The sequence below is a fragment of the Curcuma longa genome, unplaced genomic scaffold, assembly GCF_044706935.1.
Source record: "Curcuma longa cultivar G26 ecotype Majalengka, Jawa Barat unplaced genomic scaffold, ITB_CL_G26_1.1 utg509_np1212_2302976_RagTag, whole genome shotgun sequence".
Classification (NCBI taxonomy): domain Eukaryota; kingdom Viridiplantae; phylum Streptophyta; class Magnoliopsida; order Zingiberales; family Zingiberaceae; genus Curcuma; species Curcuma longa.
The window spans coordinates 242810-258069 of NW_027435603.1; the positions used below are offsets into that span (position 1 = coordinate 242810).

At 38.2% G+C, this 15260-nt stretch overlaps 3 protein-coding genes across 4 annotated transcripts; 1 reads left to right on the plus strand and 2 right to left on the minus strand.

Moving 5' to 3' along the window:
- The first annotated feature begins 2521 nt into the window (after positions 1-2521).
- On the plus strand, positions 2522-7430 carry LOC141820663 (uncharacterized). 2 transcript variants are annotated; one of them, XM_074708019.1, is made up of 9 exons: positions 2522-2652; positions 2870-2941; positions 3005-3079; positions 4937-5020; positions 6472-6565; positions 6669-6760; positions 6895-6936; positions 7063-7143; positions 7239-7430. In XM_074708019.1, the coding sequence occupies exons 1-9, from the start codon at positions 2617-2619 to the stop codon at positions 7320-7322; spliced, it is 660 nt and encodes a 219-aa protein (XP_074564120.1). In that variant the 5' UTR covers positions 2522-2616; the 3' UTR covers positions 7323-7430. The 2 variants fall into 2 exon arrangements, with proteins under 2 accessions (XP_074564120.1, XP_074564121.1); XM_074708020.1 differs by having other exon boundaries at positions 6496-6565.
- Positions 7431-7439: 9 nt separating this feature from the next.
- Positions 7440-8107, minus strand: LOC141820664 (uncharacterized). Its single transcript, XM_074708021.1, has one exon. It carries the CDS (start codon positions 8022-8024, stop codon positions 7551-7553), a length of 474 nt encoding a protein of 157 aa, XP_074564122.1. The 5' UTR covers positions 8025-8107; the 3' UTR covers positions 7440-7550.
- A 977-nt stretch (positions 8108-9084) lies between these two features.
- LOC141820695 (uncharacterized) lies at positions 9085-15002 on the minus strand. The gene is made up of 7 exons (XM_074708062.1): positions 14621-15002; positions 13978-14516; positions 12938-13026; positions 12754-12858; positions 11886-12677; positions 11246-11468; positions 9085-9646 (listed from the first exon to the last, which is right to left on the minus strand). Exons 2-7 carry the CDS (start codon positions 14276-14278, stop codon positions 9366-9368), a joined length of 1791 nt encoding a protein of 596 aa, XP_074564163.1. The 5' UTR covers positions 14279-14516; positions 14621-15002; the 3' UTR covers positions 9085-9365.
- Positions 15003-15260: the final 258 nt, after the last annotated feature.

A 15260-nucleotide genomic window follows, 5' to 3' on the forward strand; every position in this document is an offset into this window, starting at 1 on the left:
TGAATCAGAGTGATTTGTATATGCGAGCATGATCTGTGTGCATTGAATATCAGATCGGTCAGAATTCAAATTGACACTTGATTTCCTTTTGTTATATGCTCAAATGCGTAACTGATTGGTTCAGAGGCTAGAGTTCGAGTCGGTGATAAATGCATGGCATTTAATCGATCAGCCATTTAATTCTGCTAAAAGTCTAAGATCCTATATAAGAAGGTTACGACCACTTATGAAAAAAAGTAAAAGAGACCATATAAGCAGACACAAGAGCACCTTCCACTTTGTTCCCCCTCGTTTCTTTCTCTCTATCGTGCACTTCACTCGATAGATCTTCCTATGACAATGTTCGAATACTTGCTCAATTCATCACAAATAACCTATGCTAAATTGAGATTATGGTTCTGACATTATATTTTAAAAAATAGACATTTAACATAACCTCAAAGTATCGTGACGAATATGTTTTAAGGAAACTGTATCAAATGCAGGTCTCACCTTTTCTTTTTCCAGCTTGGTCGACTCAGCACTTAGCAACTCGACATCAATGACCCATTCAAACTTGGCAATCGAGCAATTTGGTTTCCCAACTCGAACTTGATAACATTCGGAGGGAGATCTTGGCATCTCATTCGAGAGCACTCAATGTCCTGACTCAATATTCGGCTTCGCACTCATACTCGGAAAGCACTCAGGTCGTCTCTCTAATAGAGTGGCACTGGGACCACTCAACATCCCTCGATATTTTGTCAACGACATCCCGATAGAGTTTGGACAACTTAATCTATTTGACAGTTTGAGATTATCAATTCAAATCAGCTTAACATATAAGACTGAATTTGATTTCGGTTGAAATTTAAATTCAGTAAAATTTTCTATATGTCGGCAATATTTCCAACAGGCAGTTTTCCATTCAATGCGGTTCACTTCATGCCTCAATTTGGAGAAAATAAAGTGAAATGAGAAATGCGCTATGCGCTAGAAAATGAATTATAAAGCTGCCCCATCTGCGGTGCACGTAGCATCTGATCATAGTTTGCTGGAAGGTTTATCAATTGTTTTTGGGGCTTAAGTTGATTACAATGAAATAAATTTATTGAAGTGGACAATAATCGAATTTTAATAAAGTCGAGATAATATCATCCTCCATCGTGATTAATTACAGTTTCTCGATTTACCTCTTTATAGATAGTCGTGGAATCGACTGTGTGAGATTGCTGAGATGACAGATTCTATCTTTTGTTGAAGAAGTTGAAAGACTTATCAATTGCTTGCGATCGTTATAATGAGCGTGCGACATATAGCAGATACGTGCATCTAATTTTCTCTAAAGTGATTGCTCTCTGCGTGCACGCTTTCTCTCTCTCTTTCTGAAATTAAGAGGTAGATTCGATTACATAGAACCAATGGTTGAGGTGCCAAATGGATGGCCTCTGTTCATTCCAGCAGGCGAAACGAAAGCACGGCCTGAACCACAAAATGGTATTTGATGCTTAGGTGCCACCGTGGCACCTGGGCGTGGCCTGATTTGCGTCATGCTCAGGCCATTCCGAATCAAATTTAATTTAAAATGGTTTTTAAAACTGAAAATTTTATCATTACGTACATTTGGAATGTTATACTTTTGGGGGTTTAATGGGCTCAATCTGGACTGAGAATTAGACGCTGTTTGTGCCAACTAAAAGCAACTGGACTAAGCCAAACCTGGACGGAAACTTATGGGCCTGTCAGGCCCATGCCACGCTAGGCCCGTTAACCTCTCTAATTCCTAGGATGACAAATTTTAGTATTTTTAATTCATTTTAAAAAATAAAATTAAAACTAATTCTTTCCTGAATGAAATTTAAATTCGAGCAAAAATGTAAAAACAAAAATATATTTTTTTAAAAATGTCGAAATAATACTCCAATATATTTTTATTTTAAAAATATTTTTATTCTAATATTATTGTAGATTTATGATTGTGCCTATTACAATATAAAACAAAATTGCTCTAACTAATCAAATTATAATAGATAGAATATTATTATATTAAAATATTTTTTGCTAACTTGATAAAATTACTTGATTAAAATGATTTAATACTATTGTAACAGTTATGGTCTATAATAATATTAAAGCTATTTTAATAAAGTTAGAGTAATTTTAACTGAATTAATAAAAAATATTTTGATACAAGAATATTCTATTTATCATAATTGCTACAATATATTTCACATTTTAATGTTTATAAATATAGTTGCTGATTTTAATTAACTTAAAAATATTTTGATTAACAAGTAATTTTAATTTTAATTAAGTTTTAAATAGTATTTTAATTTTGACTAAATTAAATTATTTTATTTTGATTTTTGATTTTTGATTTTTGAATGTCCCTGAATTCTTGAACCAAACGTGATAGGATGATTCCAAGTAGATGTTTTCCGCAGGATCGACGGTCTGGATTCAAGAAGAAGGGAATCTTCGGCGTCGCCAAAATTGGAAACCGACCACCTCTATCGTTTTTTATCCCAACCGGCAGACCCTACTGCCTGACGCTGGAACCTCCACGGCTGGCTGCTCTCCCCTATCGCGTCCCTCCTCATCCCTTCCCTTCTCTCGCTACTGGGATCTACAAACAAGATGACTGCAAATCCTCCTACTCTTCCTCCGTTTAAGGTATGCTCCAATCTAATTCCTCGTCTGTATGAATTTACGACTTTATCGGGTCACCATAGTTCTAATCACATCAAAACTTGTGATTCCTTCTTTTATTGTGGGATTTCTAATCTCTTCTACTGCGATTGGATAAAAGGTGCCATTTGTTTTTTTTCCTTTTTGACCCATTTTGTCACTTCGTTAATTTGTTATTGGCTGAGACGAACTATTGTGGCAGTTGATATTGGGATCAATGTCGGTGGCTCGTCGTCACATCCTAGAACAGATGGGGTTCCTATTCGATGTCATGGTATAACAATGATCTGCATTCCTCTTTTCAATGGATAGAGATATTAACTTGGTTTATTTCTAGACCGCAGACATTGACGAGAAGAGTATTCGTAGGGAAAATCCAGATGAATTAGTTATGGTTCTTGCTGAAGCTAAGGTATGTAGCCTAAATATGGGAAATTCCGGGGCTTCACTTGCATTTATGCTTGATAATTTAGTCCAAGTATTTTTTTGGTGAAAGTAATTTGGACGTTGATTTTTAACTTTACTTTCACTAGCACATTAAGATTAGGGTGCTCTTGTGTTTATACGTGTTTGATTTATTTGTGTGGTACCCATTTTGTGTTAAAATATTGTTATTTTTCCTATGTAGCATGGTTAGTCCTATCTTTTATGTACATATTTAACTCCATAATAGTATTGATGTGCTTCTGATACAGAAAAGGTTGATGTAATAACTTGCCAAGTCCAACCGCTAATCCAAAATGTTAAGCCTATGTTAATAGTAACTTACTCATCTAAACTTATCCCTCATCATTAGTCCAAAACTCATCATATGTGACTAAACTAGGGTAGTACAAACTGCCTCATTTAAAGCTTGACCTTCATATCAAGACTTAAAGACGAATTCAACAGCCTAGAGTATCCTTAATCGGTGACATGTAAGGCTCAATGGTGAATTTTCCATACACAAGCAACGCATTCCAACAACCCATCATGCCAAGGATATATGCTCTCATTTGTCATAATCCACATGGATTAAAAAAAACCTATTAATTTGCCAGGTTCAATCAATGACCAAATGCTTAAAGATATTTAATAGTAGTTAATTCATATAAGCTAATTACCCTATCTCATAACTCATAACATGGGCATAAGTTATGATGACACATTTTACCATCTTAAGATTCTTCAAATTAGATTCCAATGTGTTTCCTTGCGCTTCTTTAAGTAACCTAAGATCTTACAGAAGGCTTGATTACAATTTTAGAACTAAATATTAATTCTATAAGATATCTGATGCAAATTTTGTTTGTGCTAATTATGCAAAATAAAATTGAGGAAAAAATATAAAGTAAAGTGGAGGCATTCCGAAGCTCTTAGTCCTAATGCAAATTTCTAACCTCAGTGTGAGTTGAATCTGATTCTCTTATGCCCGAAGGATATAGTCATGTCCCTCTTTGTTGTCATTATGAGAGTGCTATTAGACCCTTTTAACTTTGAGTAGCAAAAATAAAAATAAATTTTTTAAAGGAAATGCAAGTTGAAGAGGAAAGAAAGGTAGAAGAAGGAAAGTAGATTATTGTGAGTTGGATTTTAGAAAGGGCTTGTGTGGAAATTATGCTCATGCAACTCTAATTATCTATAACAATCTTATTTGTTCTATCTCCACACTTTGTAGAAGTATGATTCCATCTGTTGTGGGTGTGTGCAAGATGAGGTGCACTATATGAAACTTGTTACTTTTCCTTGACTTCTTTCAGCTTCTAGGAGTTTGTATGTGGTTCCAATGTTGTCATCACTTCCCATGGTTGGGGAGTACGTGTCTTCATGTTTAGAGTGGTGCACAAGTTATATGGACCATACTTTGAACATGTATATTTATGTTAGATGATCCCTACCATGGTAGCCCATAACATTGCAAATTTGGTTTGAGTTAGGGTTAGATTTTTTAACCTTCTCTAGGTTGTTGAGTTGGCCTATATCTGTTACATGGCAGTTCTGGGACAGATTGAGTTAACAAATTTTTCTAGTTGAAATGTCCTTTAGGATAGTGTGGTTCCAGTGGGAGGTGTATGTTGAAACGTAGAGGCTTTGGTAATCTGTAACTTGGTAGGCTTCTTCTAATGAATCAGAGGAAATTCACTTTGGATTTCTGCCTAAAGTCAATGGCTTTGATAATCATTGTTCTATTAAACAACTGTACTTCCTACCATATTTGGAAAAATTTTGGCTATTCCTTACAGTCTCATCTTTTATTTGGTTTTTACTTGTACTGATAATATTGTGTCAGGCAGATGCTATCATATCAAGGATGAATGCTGAAGGTCTTATAGAGAAGATTGAGGAACCAACTCTCTTGATTACTTCTGATATAGTATGTCATAACTTTGCTTACGTGGCATTTCATATACTTATGATTTCCTCCATATGTTTTGTGCTAAAATAGTTGGGGCAGTGTTTTCTTATTTTTCATGCTGGCATGCTATAATTATAGATTAGCACTGTAAAGGGGAAAAAAGTAGCCCTTCTACTAATTATGTTCATCTCAGCTTCTGTTTATCCTATTATGTACTCGTGCTCCATAAAATTTTCTTCTATTTTTTTAGAATTGGACTGGACCAATGGTTGTGACGGCTTCAACTAGAATTTGTCCTGAACTCAGTCCATTTGGCTTACTATTGGACAAATTGTTACAGCTCAGTTAGAGATTTGATGCGTTTTCCATTGCATATACTTTTTTTTTAAATTTTGATATTATGTGTGTGTGTGTGTATTGGTTTCACTAACATTAGATTACTCAATAACCCTCGTCTATGTTTATGATGATATTTTGATAAGCTTGCCTTACGCTTGCCTTTTATCAAGTCTTTTCTATTTTGTGCTAGTTATTTCTTTTTTATAGTAGGGGCTCAGTGTAAGAAGATCCATATAGTCTAGCTCACTTAGTGGGAAAAAAGCTTGATTATTGTTGTTGTTATTGTGCAAGTTATTTCTTTTTCTTACTTGGTGAACTATGACTACCTAATTGTACATCCAAGATCTTGTCTACTACATCCACAAGAAAGAAAGCCATGCCAATGTGCTTGCACTTACATGGATCTAGTGTCATACTGTCATGTCCTTGATCTAGTACATGTTTTATTTATAGGACGTGAAAATGCTATTTATTACTTGACAGCTTGGTGCAACGCTTGAAACCATGTCCTTTAAGATGAAATGCTGTTAGGGACATAATAATTATTATGGCCTATGGAAACCAAATAACTAATGCTTATGTTTTATCCTCAACTAATGCGAAATAGTTGTCGCTAAAAGAATTTATGGTACAAAGTTGCGGATAATAATTATATATGATAAAAAATTATCACAAATTTTTTATCACTATTATATAACTTTGTGGCAATATTATAAAATATATTGTCACTTAATTGTGAAAAGATTGTCAATAAGAGGACATTTTATGAGGGATCAATTTATTGGTATGATTACTACTTTTAACTATGGGAGTTAGTCCGATGAATCTAGTTATAAAATTTTTATAACCAAAAACTTTTAATGATATATTATTAAACTTTGATAATTATAAATACACTTTTTGTAGTAGTGAGTAGTGAGTAGTGACTGAATATTGTTATGTTTTCATCTAACACTCACCATAAGAATGTTAGACCAAAGAGTTATCTTGTTTGATATTCATTGTTCCATAGACCTAGATTAAGCAAACACAAGATCTATCGTTGCATGTATTTCAGCTATCTTTTTGTTTAAATGGTAACAATGTTTCACCCATTGAGCTTCATGCATAATAAATTGAATTGTTTTGAGTGCTATGTCGGTATTGATTTGGAGGTGGTGGTCGATAAAGGGATAATTAGAGAAAAGCCTAGCAGCAAGGAAGAAGCTCGGCAGTTCCTCAAAGGTTAAATCTACATGACTTCCATTCAACTTTCTTGTTCAAAATTTATCAAAAATATCTCTCTCTTTTCTCCAAGGCAAGTAGAGTCATGCCTTTTCTTCTGCAGGCTATTCTGGAGGCCACGTATCAACAGTTGGTTCAGTTCTTGTTACCAATCTAAAGACTGGCAGGAGATTTGGAGGTTTAGATAAGGCTGAGGTTCTTGCAAACTTATTTACATGGCAGTGTTTTAAAAGCAGAAATCTGTGTGGCAGAAGGGCACAAATTTTTTCATGTCAATGTTGTTGACGTTTAAAAAATAGCTGTCTAACAACCTCTTTAAACACATCTAGGTCTATTTTCATGACATACCAGACGAGATCATCGAGAACTTGGTATTTCTTCTTCCCTGCCAACTCCTGTAACATAATTTGTTTTATGTATTTTCCTGCACTATTTACCCTTCAAACCTGCTTGCGTTAGGAATCCTAAATATGAAATTTTATTTGTTCTTGGTGCAGATTGATGAGGGTGTTGTATTCAACGTTGCTGGTGGCCTGCTGCTGGAACACCCATATATCTCGCCATTTGTTGAATCAGTGGTTAGTAACAATGGAAGTCACTGAAATCTCATCAATTTTGTTAAACTTCCGCAACGTTATTTACTTGTGCACATGCATTGCGTTGTTGGTCGCAGATAGGAGCTACGGACAGTGTCATGGGACTTGCAAAGGGTCTCACTCACAACCTCATTCGTGAAGCTTTATCCGTGGACTCTTAAAAGTATTAACGCCTTGTTAAGAGTTCTGATCAACTAGTGTTCAGATTAAATGAATTGAGATTTTATTATTTCTAGTCGAGTATTTTCACTTTGTATGGAAGGTAGCTAGCTAGTCAATGATACAAGACGATCTATCGATGGTTTACAAAATGATCAAATATAAACAAATCGAAGCATCCATCGACCCAAGTTTAGAAAAGAAAAGAGATAAAGGAGAGTGGTTTCAGTTCAGCCGAAGCATTGTTCGCCGGGAAGAGGCCCAGGAATGTACCCCCGCTCCAAGAACTGCAAGCCAAAGACGACCACGACGGCGAGCAGGGCGAGGAAAGAGAACCCTTCCGCCGCGCCGAGCAGGCCGTAGGGCCCCGCCGGCAGCCCCGATCCGGTCTTCGCCTTGGTGTAGAGCGACCACCCGACGATTCCGGCCACCACCAGGTAGCTCACCCCCTCCGCCGCCCCAAACGAGCCGCCGGGTCCCGGCGGAAGCCCGCACCCCGTCGTCTTAAGCGTGTAGAGGGAAATTCCAATCACCGGGCAGGAAAGAAGGCCCCCGACCCCCGCCGCGATCTCGATGCCCTCGCCGCTGCCGCTGCCGCTGTCGGCGTCCTTGGCCTTGCAGATGACGGGCCGCCGGAGGGTAGGAGTCAGGTGACGAGGCAAGGAGGTGAAAGCGAGCGGGAGAAGCAGCCTAGCAGTCGCCATGGGGATAGGATTAGGAAGGCAGCAGCGGTGGAAGCAGGGCAGCAATATCCGCCGTTCGCGGTTCGCCTTATCTCTTCTTGCGCATGGAAGCCATTCGTTGGTTGGTTGGTTGGTTTCGTTGGTCGAGCGCTAATCTTCTTCCGGGTTTGGTCGAAACGCGACGCAGGTTTTGTGCAGCGCCCGCCCGAATCGCATGTCGATTGCCCTGCACTGCAGCGCGAGGACCTACATGACTAAATTAAATTACTCACTCCCAGATGCTGCGATAAAACACCACTGAATTTGCATCCTCGCCCACATACCTCATCACCAAAAGGGTGCTAGCTTTCAATATTTATCAAATGGTCGTTTGATACGAGCAAGCTCGATCATTGAGATGACCTCATTCTTTATCAAATGGGCAAAGTGGTTGATGTTTTTGTCCTCAATCTCCTGAAAATTCTTATGCAATGGAGCTAGTGGGGGCAATTCACGCACTAGAAGAAGTGGTCGACGTCAAAATGGCACTGGCGATATATTCAATTTATCTAAGCGACATGGTCGAGGTTTTCTGTGACATCGATCGAGCCAAAGGGATAGGATGGGGAGGTCCTTGCTTGGGCGGTGGATGTAGTGGGAAAGAAGACAATAGAGGAGGCAGCAGCACTTGTGAGGAATTGAACGATCGATAAGGATGCACGGCAAGGGCGAAGGCATACAACAATGGGTCATCAATTTTGCACTAAGAAACAAAGAGTGCATTGCGACATTCATGATTGGAAGACAGTGATAGTTGAAAAATATGCAAATTTTGAAAATGGACAAACTAACTTGATCATTATACACATCAATTTTGCACTAAGAAACAAAATGCGGCATTCATGATTGGAAGACAGTGATAGTTGAATGAAAATGAAAAACAACTTGTAGAAAACGTACAAATGAACTTAAATGCTACCTATCGAGTAACTGCAAATTCACTTGGTGAGGAAAAACAATCAAAACTAAGGAGACAACTATCAGAATTTAACAGAGAAACATGCTAATGACATCCATTCCGTATGATGCATGGTACCAGTAATATTGGGACACCATGAAGGGTTGTGACATAACAAACATTACTATCATGCCTTCCGGATATTATGGTTTAACCTAAATGCTGGAGATTACATGGCAACTACTTCAGTAGGTCAAAGCTAGATCAGCGAATCATGTGTCTATGTACTACTAAAGCACTAATCCTTGTATATATACACAGCCAAAAACCACATAAGCCAAGCACTAATACTGGTCCAACACTGCTTCCTTTGCCTTTACAATTCACCTTTCAACCACTTCCTTGGCATGACTTGCTTCATTGTCTTATTTGCATAGAGTATTAGCGACCAGGCTGCCTTCAACTTGTTTATCTTGTTCGACTGAATTTGCCTGACTAGTGATGAATTCTTGATCAGACATTGCAGAGCCACGAGATTCTACCCTCTTGATGATGAGAGGACATGAAATAAGGTTTGTCTTTTGGCTAACTGAAGATATTGTGGATAAGACATCGGGTTTGGTGGTGATATCAACCCATCTGTTCCCCATCCAATCTTTAGATATTCTAAGTCTTTTTAGTTCGCATATTAAGAATATGTCTTCACCTGCAAGATCAGGAGGGTTGCTAAGAAAATCTGATTGATTACTAAATACAACAGAAGGAAACTGATGCCAATAGTTGCAAACACTAATGGCCAGTTTTGTTCACAGAATGGAATAACTCATTCCTAAATAATGAAATTGACAAGGAATGAAATAGGATTAGGTTATTGGGATGGAATTAGGTGTTTTATTTGAATTCCTATGTTTAGTTTGCAAGAATGTTTTACGTAATAGACAATGATTAGTTTTTACAATGATAAAATATCCCATCAAATAATTTAATCAGCTCAACAAACTACCACAACCATAATGAGCCGGCCAATTCAATTTCCCTGGCCGATCAATCCAGCCCAATGAGCCAGCTCAGTCTAACCAGCCAGCCCTGCTCGCGGGGCTCATACAATCCACCTGGCACACTTGATCCACCTGAACTGACTGTCCTGCATGGCCTGATCAGGCCAATTCATCGGGCCTGCCCCATCTGGTATAGGCCCACCCATGCCACTCATAAGAAGTCTCAACGTCATCTTTGTATGTCAACATAATCTCAATCGTGCTAGTATAAAAACATTTCCAAGAAAAAACCTAGGAAACATTTAGTGCTAATGGGCCCAAATTAGGCAGCAGAGATGCTCCTATACCCAACAGTCAAAATAACAGAAATTATAACGCTGTTGCAGTATCATTTCAGGAAGCAAGTTTGGAATTCTCTATTAAGTACTGTATATCCAGTAGGAACATAAACTGGATGTAATTGTAAGCATGAACACCAAAAGTTAAGGGCAAAATCAATGCGTATATTCTGTCTTGATATGATGATTACGAGCACTCATTTTCTCAAGTTTAAAGGTCTTTTTTTAGGGAAAAAAACTATTAGTGGCCTACTGCTTACTGTGTGATCAACAATACTCCATGTCACTACAAGTGGGCCTGAGAATTCCTTGCATCAAGACAATAATGTGTCCATGTTTCCTACAAATCTCAAGGTCAATATCCAGTTGTTTAATTTGATCCAAGATCCATAGCTAGTTTGAGTGAACTTTTTGAAGGGTAGAAGGATAAAAAGACATAAATTCCAGGTATAATGGCAGCTGCAATCTATTTGAGATGAATACAAGGAGCATGCCCATTACAAGCTTAGAGAGCATTTTTTAAATTACTTGGCTGCAGCCTATTGTGTAGTTAATGATACACCATAAGGTGATTCTAGATTCTCAACTCTCTTAATCAAAGTGTTTAAGATATTTAAAGCTACCATGACTTCTCTGTAGCAAACTACCCATATTGACTAATAGTACTAGGTTAAATACAAATTACAATTATGTTTAAAGTTATTTCCTCCTGATTACAGAGTTATCATCCCTCTAAATAGCTTTGTCTGGGCAAAATAGAAGGGCATCTTTAGTCTATTGACACTTTAGACAAAATGTCAATGGACTGAGGAATACCTATGATCAAGTTGGTGCAAAACAGAGAATTCTCTTGTTAGGGAACCAGTTCCATAAAAACAGTACGGTATTGATTGCCAATACTCAATTGAATAGAACCTTAGACAACAAAATAAGTAGGCAATGGTAACTCCAAGCAGTTTAGGAATGTACCAGGCAAATATAGTTGCACATCATCATCAATGCTGTCGCCCAGCTCAATAACTACTGCTTCCCACCAACCATCACTCCAGCTTACATCAACAGCCATTCCTTTCTGGAGAGTGACATTATCCAGCAAATCAATAGAATTAGGACATGGCCGAACAGTGAGACGACCAGAATATCTCATGCCCAATCTATCAGGAGCTGCGGTCCTGAAGGCAGGTACCCATTCCTATACCATAATAATAAGCATACATCAGCAAGTTTGTGAAAACAAATCTCCTTTACTGAATAGTAGATGCAGAAAATCAGGGAATCAACATTAAAAAAAAATCATTTTGCATAAAAATTATTCATCCAAATAAAACAATTATATGACTTTTTTTTTCTTGGAGCCTTGGAGGCAATTTTAGTACAAAAAAGATAACTTAAGGCTGATTAAATACATAAAGCTAAATACACAACCAGTTACATTCTAGTGGTGATATTAGACATCATAATTGTATGGATGAACTAAATGCAACTGAAGATACCTAAAGAAGAATGTTTTAATTACATCGAAGAAGCAACATCTCTAGAAAGATCATTTTTCATGCTAGCAAATAGTCCATGATTCGCTTCAAAACTTTAAAAGAAAAACAACTCCTACCTCCAAATTCCCATATCCATCAACATTTAGCACATCTTCATATCGGACTTTTAACTTCTTATGTGATAATTCCAAAACAGTACACCTGAACCAACAACCCCTGATACCACTATCTTGGCAAAGAAGCTCTATCTTCTCTCCCACCTTAAAAGGTGGGGTAACCCAATCAGGAGACCCAACAAAGTTCATTGGGAAAGGCCTTTGAACAAGCAAATCATACCCTGCATCCTGATGAGTATATCTGCAGGTTGCTACATGATCTGAAAGTCCTGAGAGTTTAGTACTTAAATGTTCTTCAAAAAGCTTATTCCGCACCTTAACAAATCTAGTTCTCCGGGGACCACATTGCTCCTTCAATGAACCATAGCCTATTTCTTCATCTCCTTTTCCAGTCTCATTACAAATACCAAAGCATGAAAGAACATCTTGATTAAAATAACCACGCAAAGTTCTTAAATCAAAAGGCTTGAATTTATTTTTGCTGTACTGGCGAAAACAGAGTCGAAGTCCTGCTGACGAAGAAATTGACTCCACGCATTTTTCATAGTGTTCAGGAGTCAATACAGTAGCTATGCCATCAACACATTCTGCACTGATGACCTGAGAAAAAGGTGTTATGAAGACTTCACAGGGATGAGGGGCAGGTGCTGGTATCGTGCAAGCAAATTCCTGATTTTGATGAAACCATCGTACTTTAACCTTCTTCTCCCCTTTTTTATCCTCATACATATCTTCTAAATAAGCAAGATATCTAGTCTCCTCTTCAGACATTACAAGGACAAAAGAATGGGCCTACAAAAGAAATGGTTAATCATTGAACACCAAATCATGATACTGTATCAGAAAAACAAGAGATGTTCAAACTTACTACTATTGTAGTTCCATTGCGAGAAAAAGCTCGGTAATGCTGGAGCTGCTTTCCACAAGTCCAAGAAGCACCAGACCAGGAAATTTCAGATTGATAGTTTTTTCCCTGAGAGAACATTAAGAATATTCTACAAAAAAATTAAACAACAAGAACATGTGAGAAAAACACTAAGAAGAATTATCACCATATTAAGTAAGCGGCGTCCAGTATCATTGCATCTATTAACTTCCATTCCTGATCTGAAAACATGCTTTAATGGATATTTTGGCAACTCTGTGACATGAGGTGTTTATTTGATAAGTCCTTGACGGAATAAATCGCAACGATATTGCTGAAATCTCTGAGAATATCAACTAAGCAAAACCATGGAATATAAAATCTCACGAATAAAGAAAAATCAGATATTCAGCTATTTCCATTACAGTGTGTAAAGTTAAGTTTAAAGAACAGATCACAGAAGCATTTATTTTAGACATCTATGAGGATCCAAAATAACAAAGCTCCTAAAGAAACAAGTTTGCATAAATTGTTTGTTTGCAATTGTTAAAGCTAGCAGGATGTATAGAAGTAAATATGCAGCGGTTCATTTCTAGTATTTCAAAAATAGTAAAATTTCTAAACTATCATCTGTGTATCTCACAAGTCCAGGGCACACACCCTTCAGCAGTATCAGAACCAAAGCAGACACAAAATCAATTTCCACCCTGCCAATTATATTGAGAAGATATACCAATTCTAGTGGAAGAAAGAAACGTAAGACAGGATTCTCAAATCAAAAGATGATTATGAGACAGAGTTCACAGGTTATTTGCAACATAAGAAAATAAGCTTAAAATGAACCCTTAAGTTCTTCAATGACAATATCACACACATCATAAACATTTCTAACCCACTTTAATTATAATTAATTGCAAGCATGTCTTGAATCAGCATAAATCTTTAGACTGATGACTTATATTTATAGCTATGGCATGAGAAAATTTGGCTCAATTAGAGACAAGTATAAAAAGAAGAAAAAAAACAGTTACGGACCAAATACAAGGTTTCAATCACATACACTCGTGCATGGCACTGATGCAAACTAGGTAGATCTAGAAATGGTAGATCTAGAAATACAGAATCAATGAGAAAAGTCATGCAGAAGGGCATCTAAGCTTAGGGGGGAAATCAGTACACACATCAGCGTAAGACAAACAGTTATTAAGTACAAAGTGAGATTAATACTTGAATTATGAGGGCAGCAGACTTCTGCTGGAAGGAATGAAGCAAGCCAATCTACGACCTCTCTTCTCGATCTCCATTTGAGGGAAGATAACTGCAATTTATCAGCCTCATACATCTGACAAAATTCGTCTGCGATAACATAAAGCATGTGCCTCAGACTGCGTTCAGTGCCAACGACCGCAAGGTAGGAATCTCCCGAAGAATCCTCAAGGTAGTAATGAACAACGCGATGCCCTCGCTCCTGAGAGATGAACTTCTCGCTCCATTTTACAAAAGCAGGGCCACTTTCAGACATGGTCATGGCTCCGAATCAAAGTAGCACTCCAAACTAAAAAGAAAACCTAAGCACAGGAAGTACACTAATCTTTGCCATTACACAACTCGATGACAAAAGAGTTTTAGAAAATCTCAACTTCCCAGAAACATAATCCCAGTCGAAGTGGGATCGGGCTCCAAAACCACAAAGCTAACATAAGCACTAAGAGCTTGAGGCAACGATAACTTCGCGTGGGCGGGATCGGGGTGAGGAGGACAACTCCCTGAGACACGGGCAGTAAGGTTCGGAAGCCCTTTCCCAAATAAGAGAGCACCTAAATCCAACAAAAAGAGAGCCAAGCAAACAATAAAACCTCACAGGCATCACCTTTATCAGGGGAATCGATCCCGACGCAGCAGCTTGAACCGAAAAGGGTTTAGATTCAGCCAGAATCTCTCCATGGACAGTTCAGCCGAGGAGTTCACCACCCAAACCCGGCCAAAACTCAGGGAAGAGACACAGCGGCGCCGATCCGAGCCTCGGAAGCGAAAGCCCACACGAGAAGAGGGGGCGAGGGTTTGTGTAAGCAACGGACGAGGAGCTTCTACGGCGCGGAGAAGGAAGGCGAAGTGGCTACTGGGGGCACGGAGAGGTGGGAAAGACTCCGTTGAAGGGACCGGTGAAGAATCGCAGAGGAAGAGCGATCGCTTCTTCGCGAGCAGGACGCAACGAAACGGATGACGGCGATGAACTTGAGCACAGCTCGCGCTCTCTCTCTTTCTTCTCTCTCTCTCTCTAGGAGCGAGGGTGTATTTATAGGGGTCGAGAGATGAGAGGAGGTGGGTGGATTTTTGGGTCAGGGAGATCAAATAGAAAGCGTTTGGTTATCATCGTCATCATCATCATCAGTTCATTTAGGGAATTATTCTCCCTTTTGAATTCAAAACTACTTAATTAACTCAATTACCCAATTAGACACTTAATTTAATATGAGCTGGATTTAACCCACCCAATCAGGATAAAGATT

What these genes read in the sequence shown, in the direction of transcription:
- LOC141820663 (XM_074708019.1), top strand. Translation starts at nt 2,617, where the DNA reads ATGACTGCAAATCCTCCTACTCTTCCTCCGTTTAAG. An exon ending in TGGTTCTTGCTGAAGCTAAG is followed by an intron (nt 3,080 to 4,936) that starts GTATGTAGCCTA and finishes ATATTGTGTCAG; the next exon opens with GCAGATGCTATCATATCAAG. An exon ending in AGCTCGGCAGTTCCTCAAAG is followed by an intron (nt 6,566 to 6,668) that starts GTTAAATCTACA and finishes TTTCTTCTGCAG; the next exon opens with GCTATTCTGGAGGCCACGTA.
- LOC141820664 (XM_074708021.1), bottom strand. Translation starts at nt 8,024, where the DNA reads ATGGCGACTGCTAGGCTGCTTCTCCCGCTCGCTTTCACCTCCTTGCCT.
- LOC141820695 (XM_074708062.1), bottom strand. Translation starts at nt 14,278, where the DNA reads ATGACCATGTCTGAAAGTGGCCCTGCTTTTGTAAAATGGAGCGAGAAG. An exon ending in ATGGATATGGGAATTTGGAG is followed by an intron (nt 11,469 to 11,885) that starts GTAGGAGTTGTT and finishes ATTATGGTATAG; the next exon opens with GAATGGGTACCTGCCTTCAG. An exon ending in TGTGCAACTATATTTGCCTG is followed by an intron (nt 9,647 to 11,245) that starts GTACATTCCTAA and finishes CTGATCTTGCAG; the next exon opens with GTGAAGACATATTCTTAATA.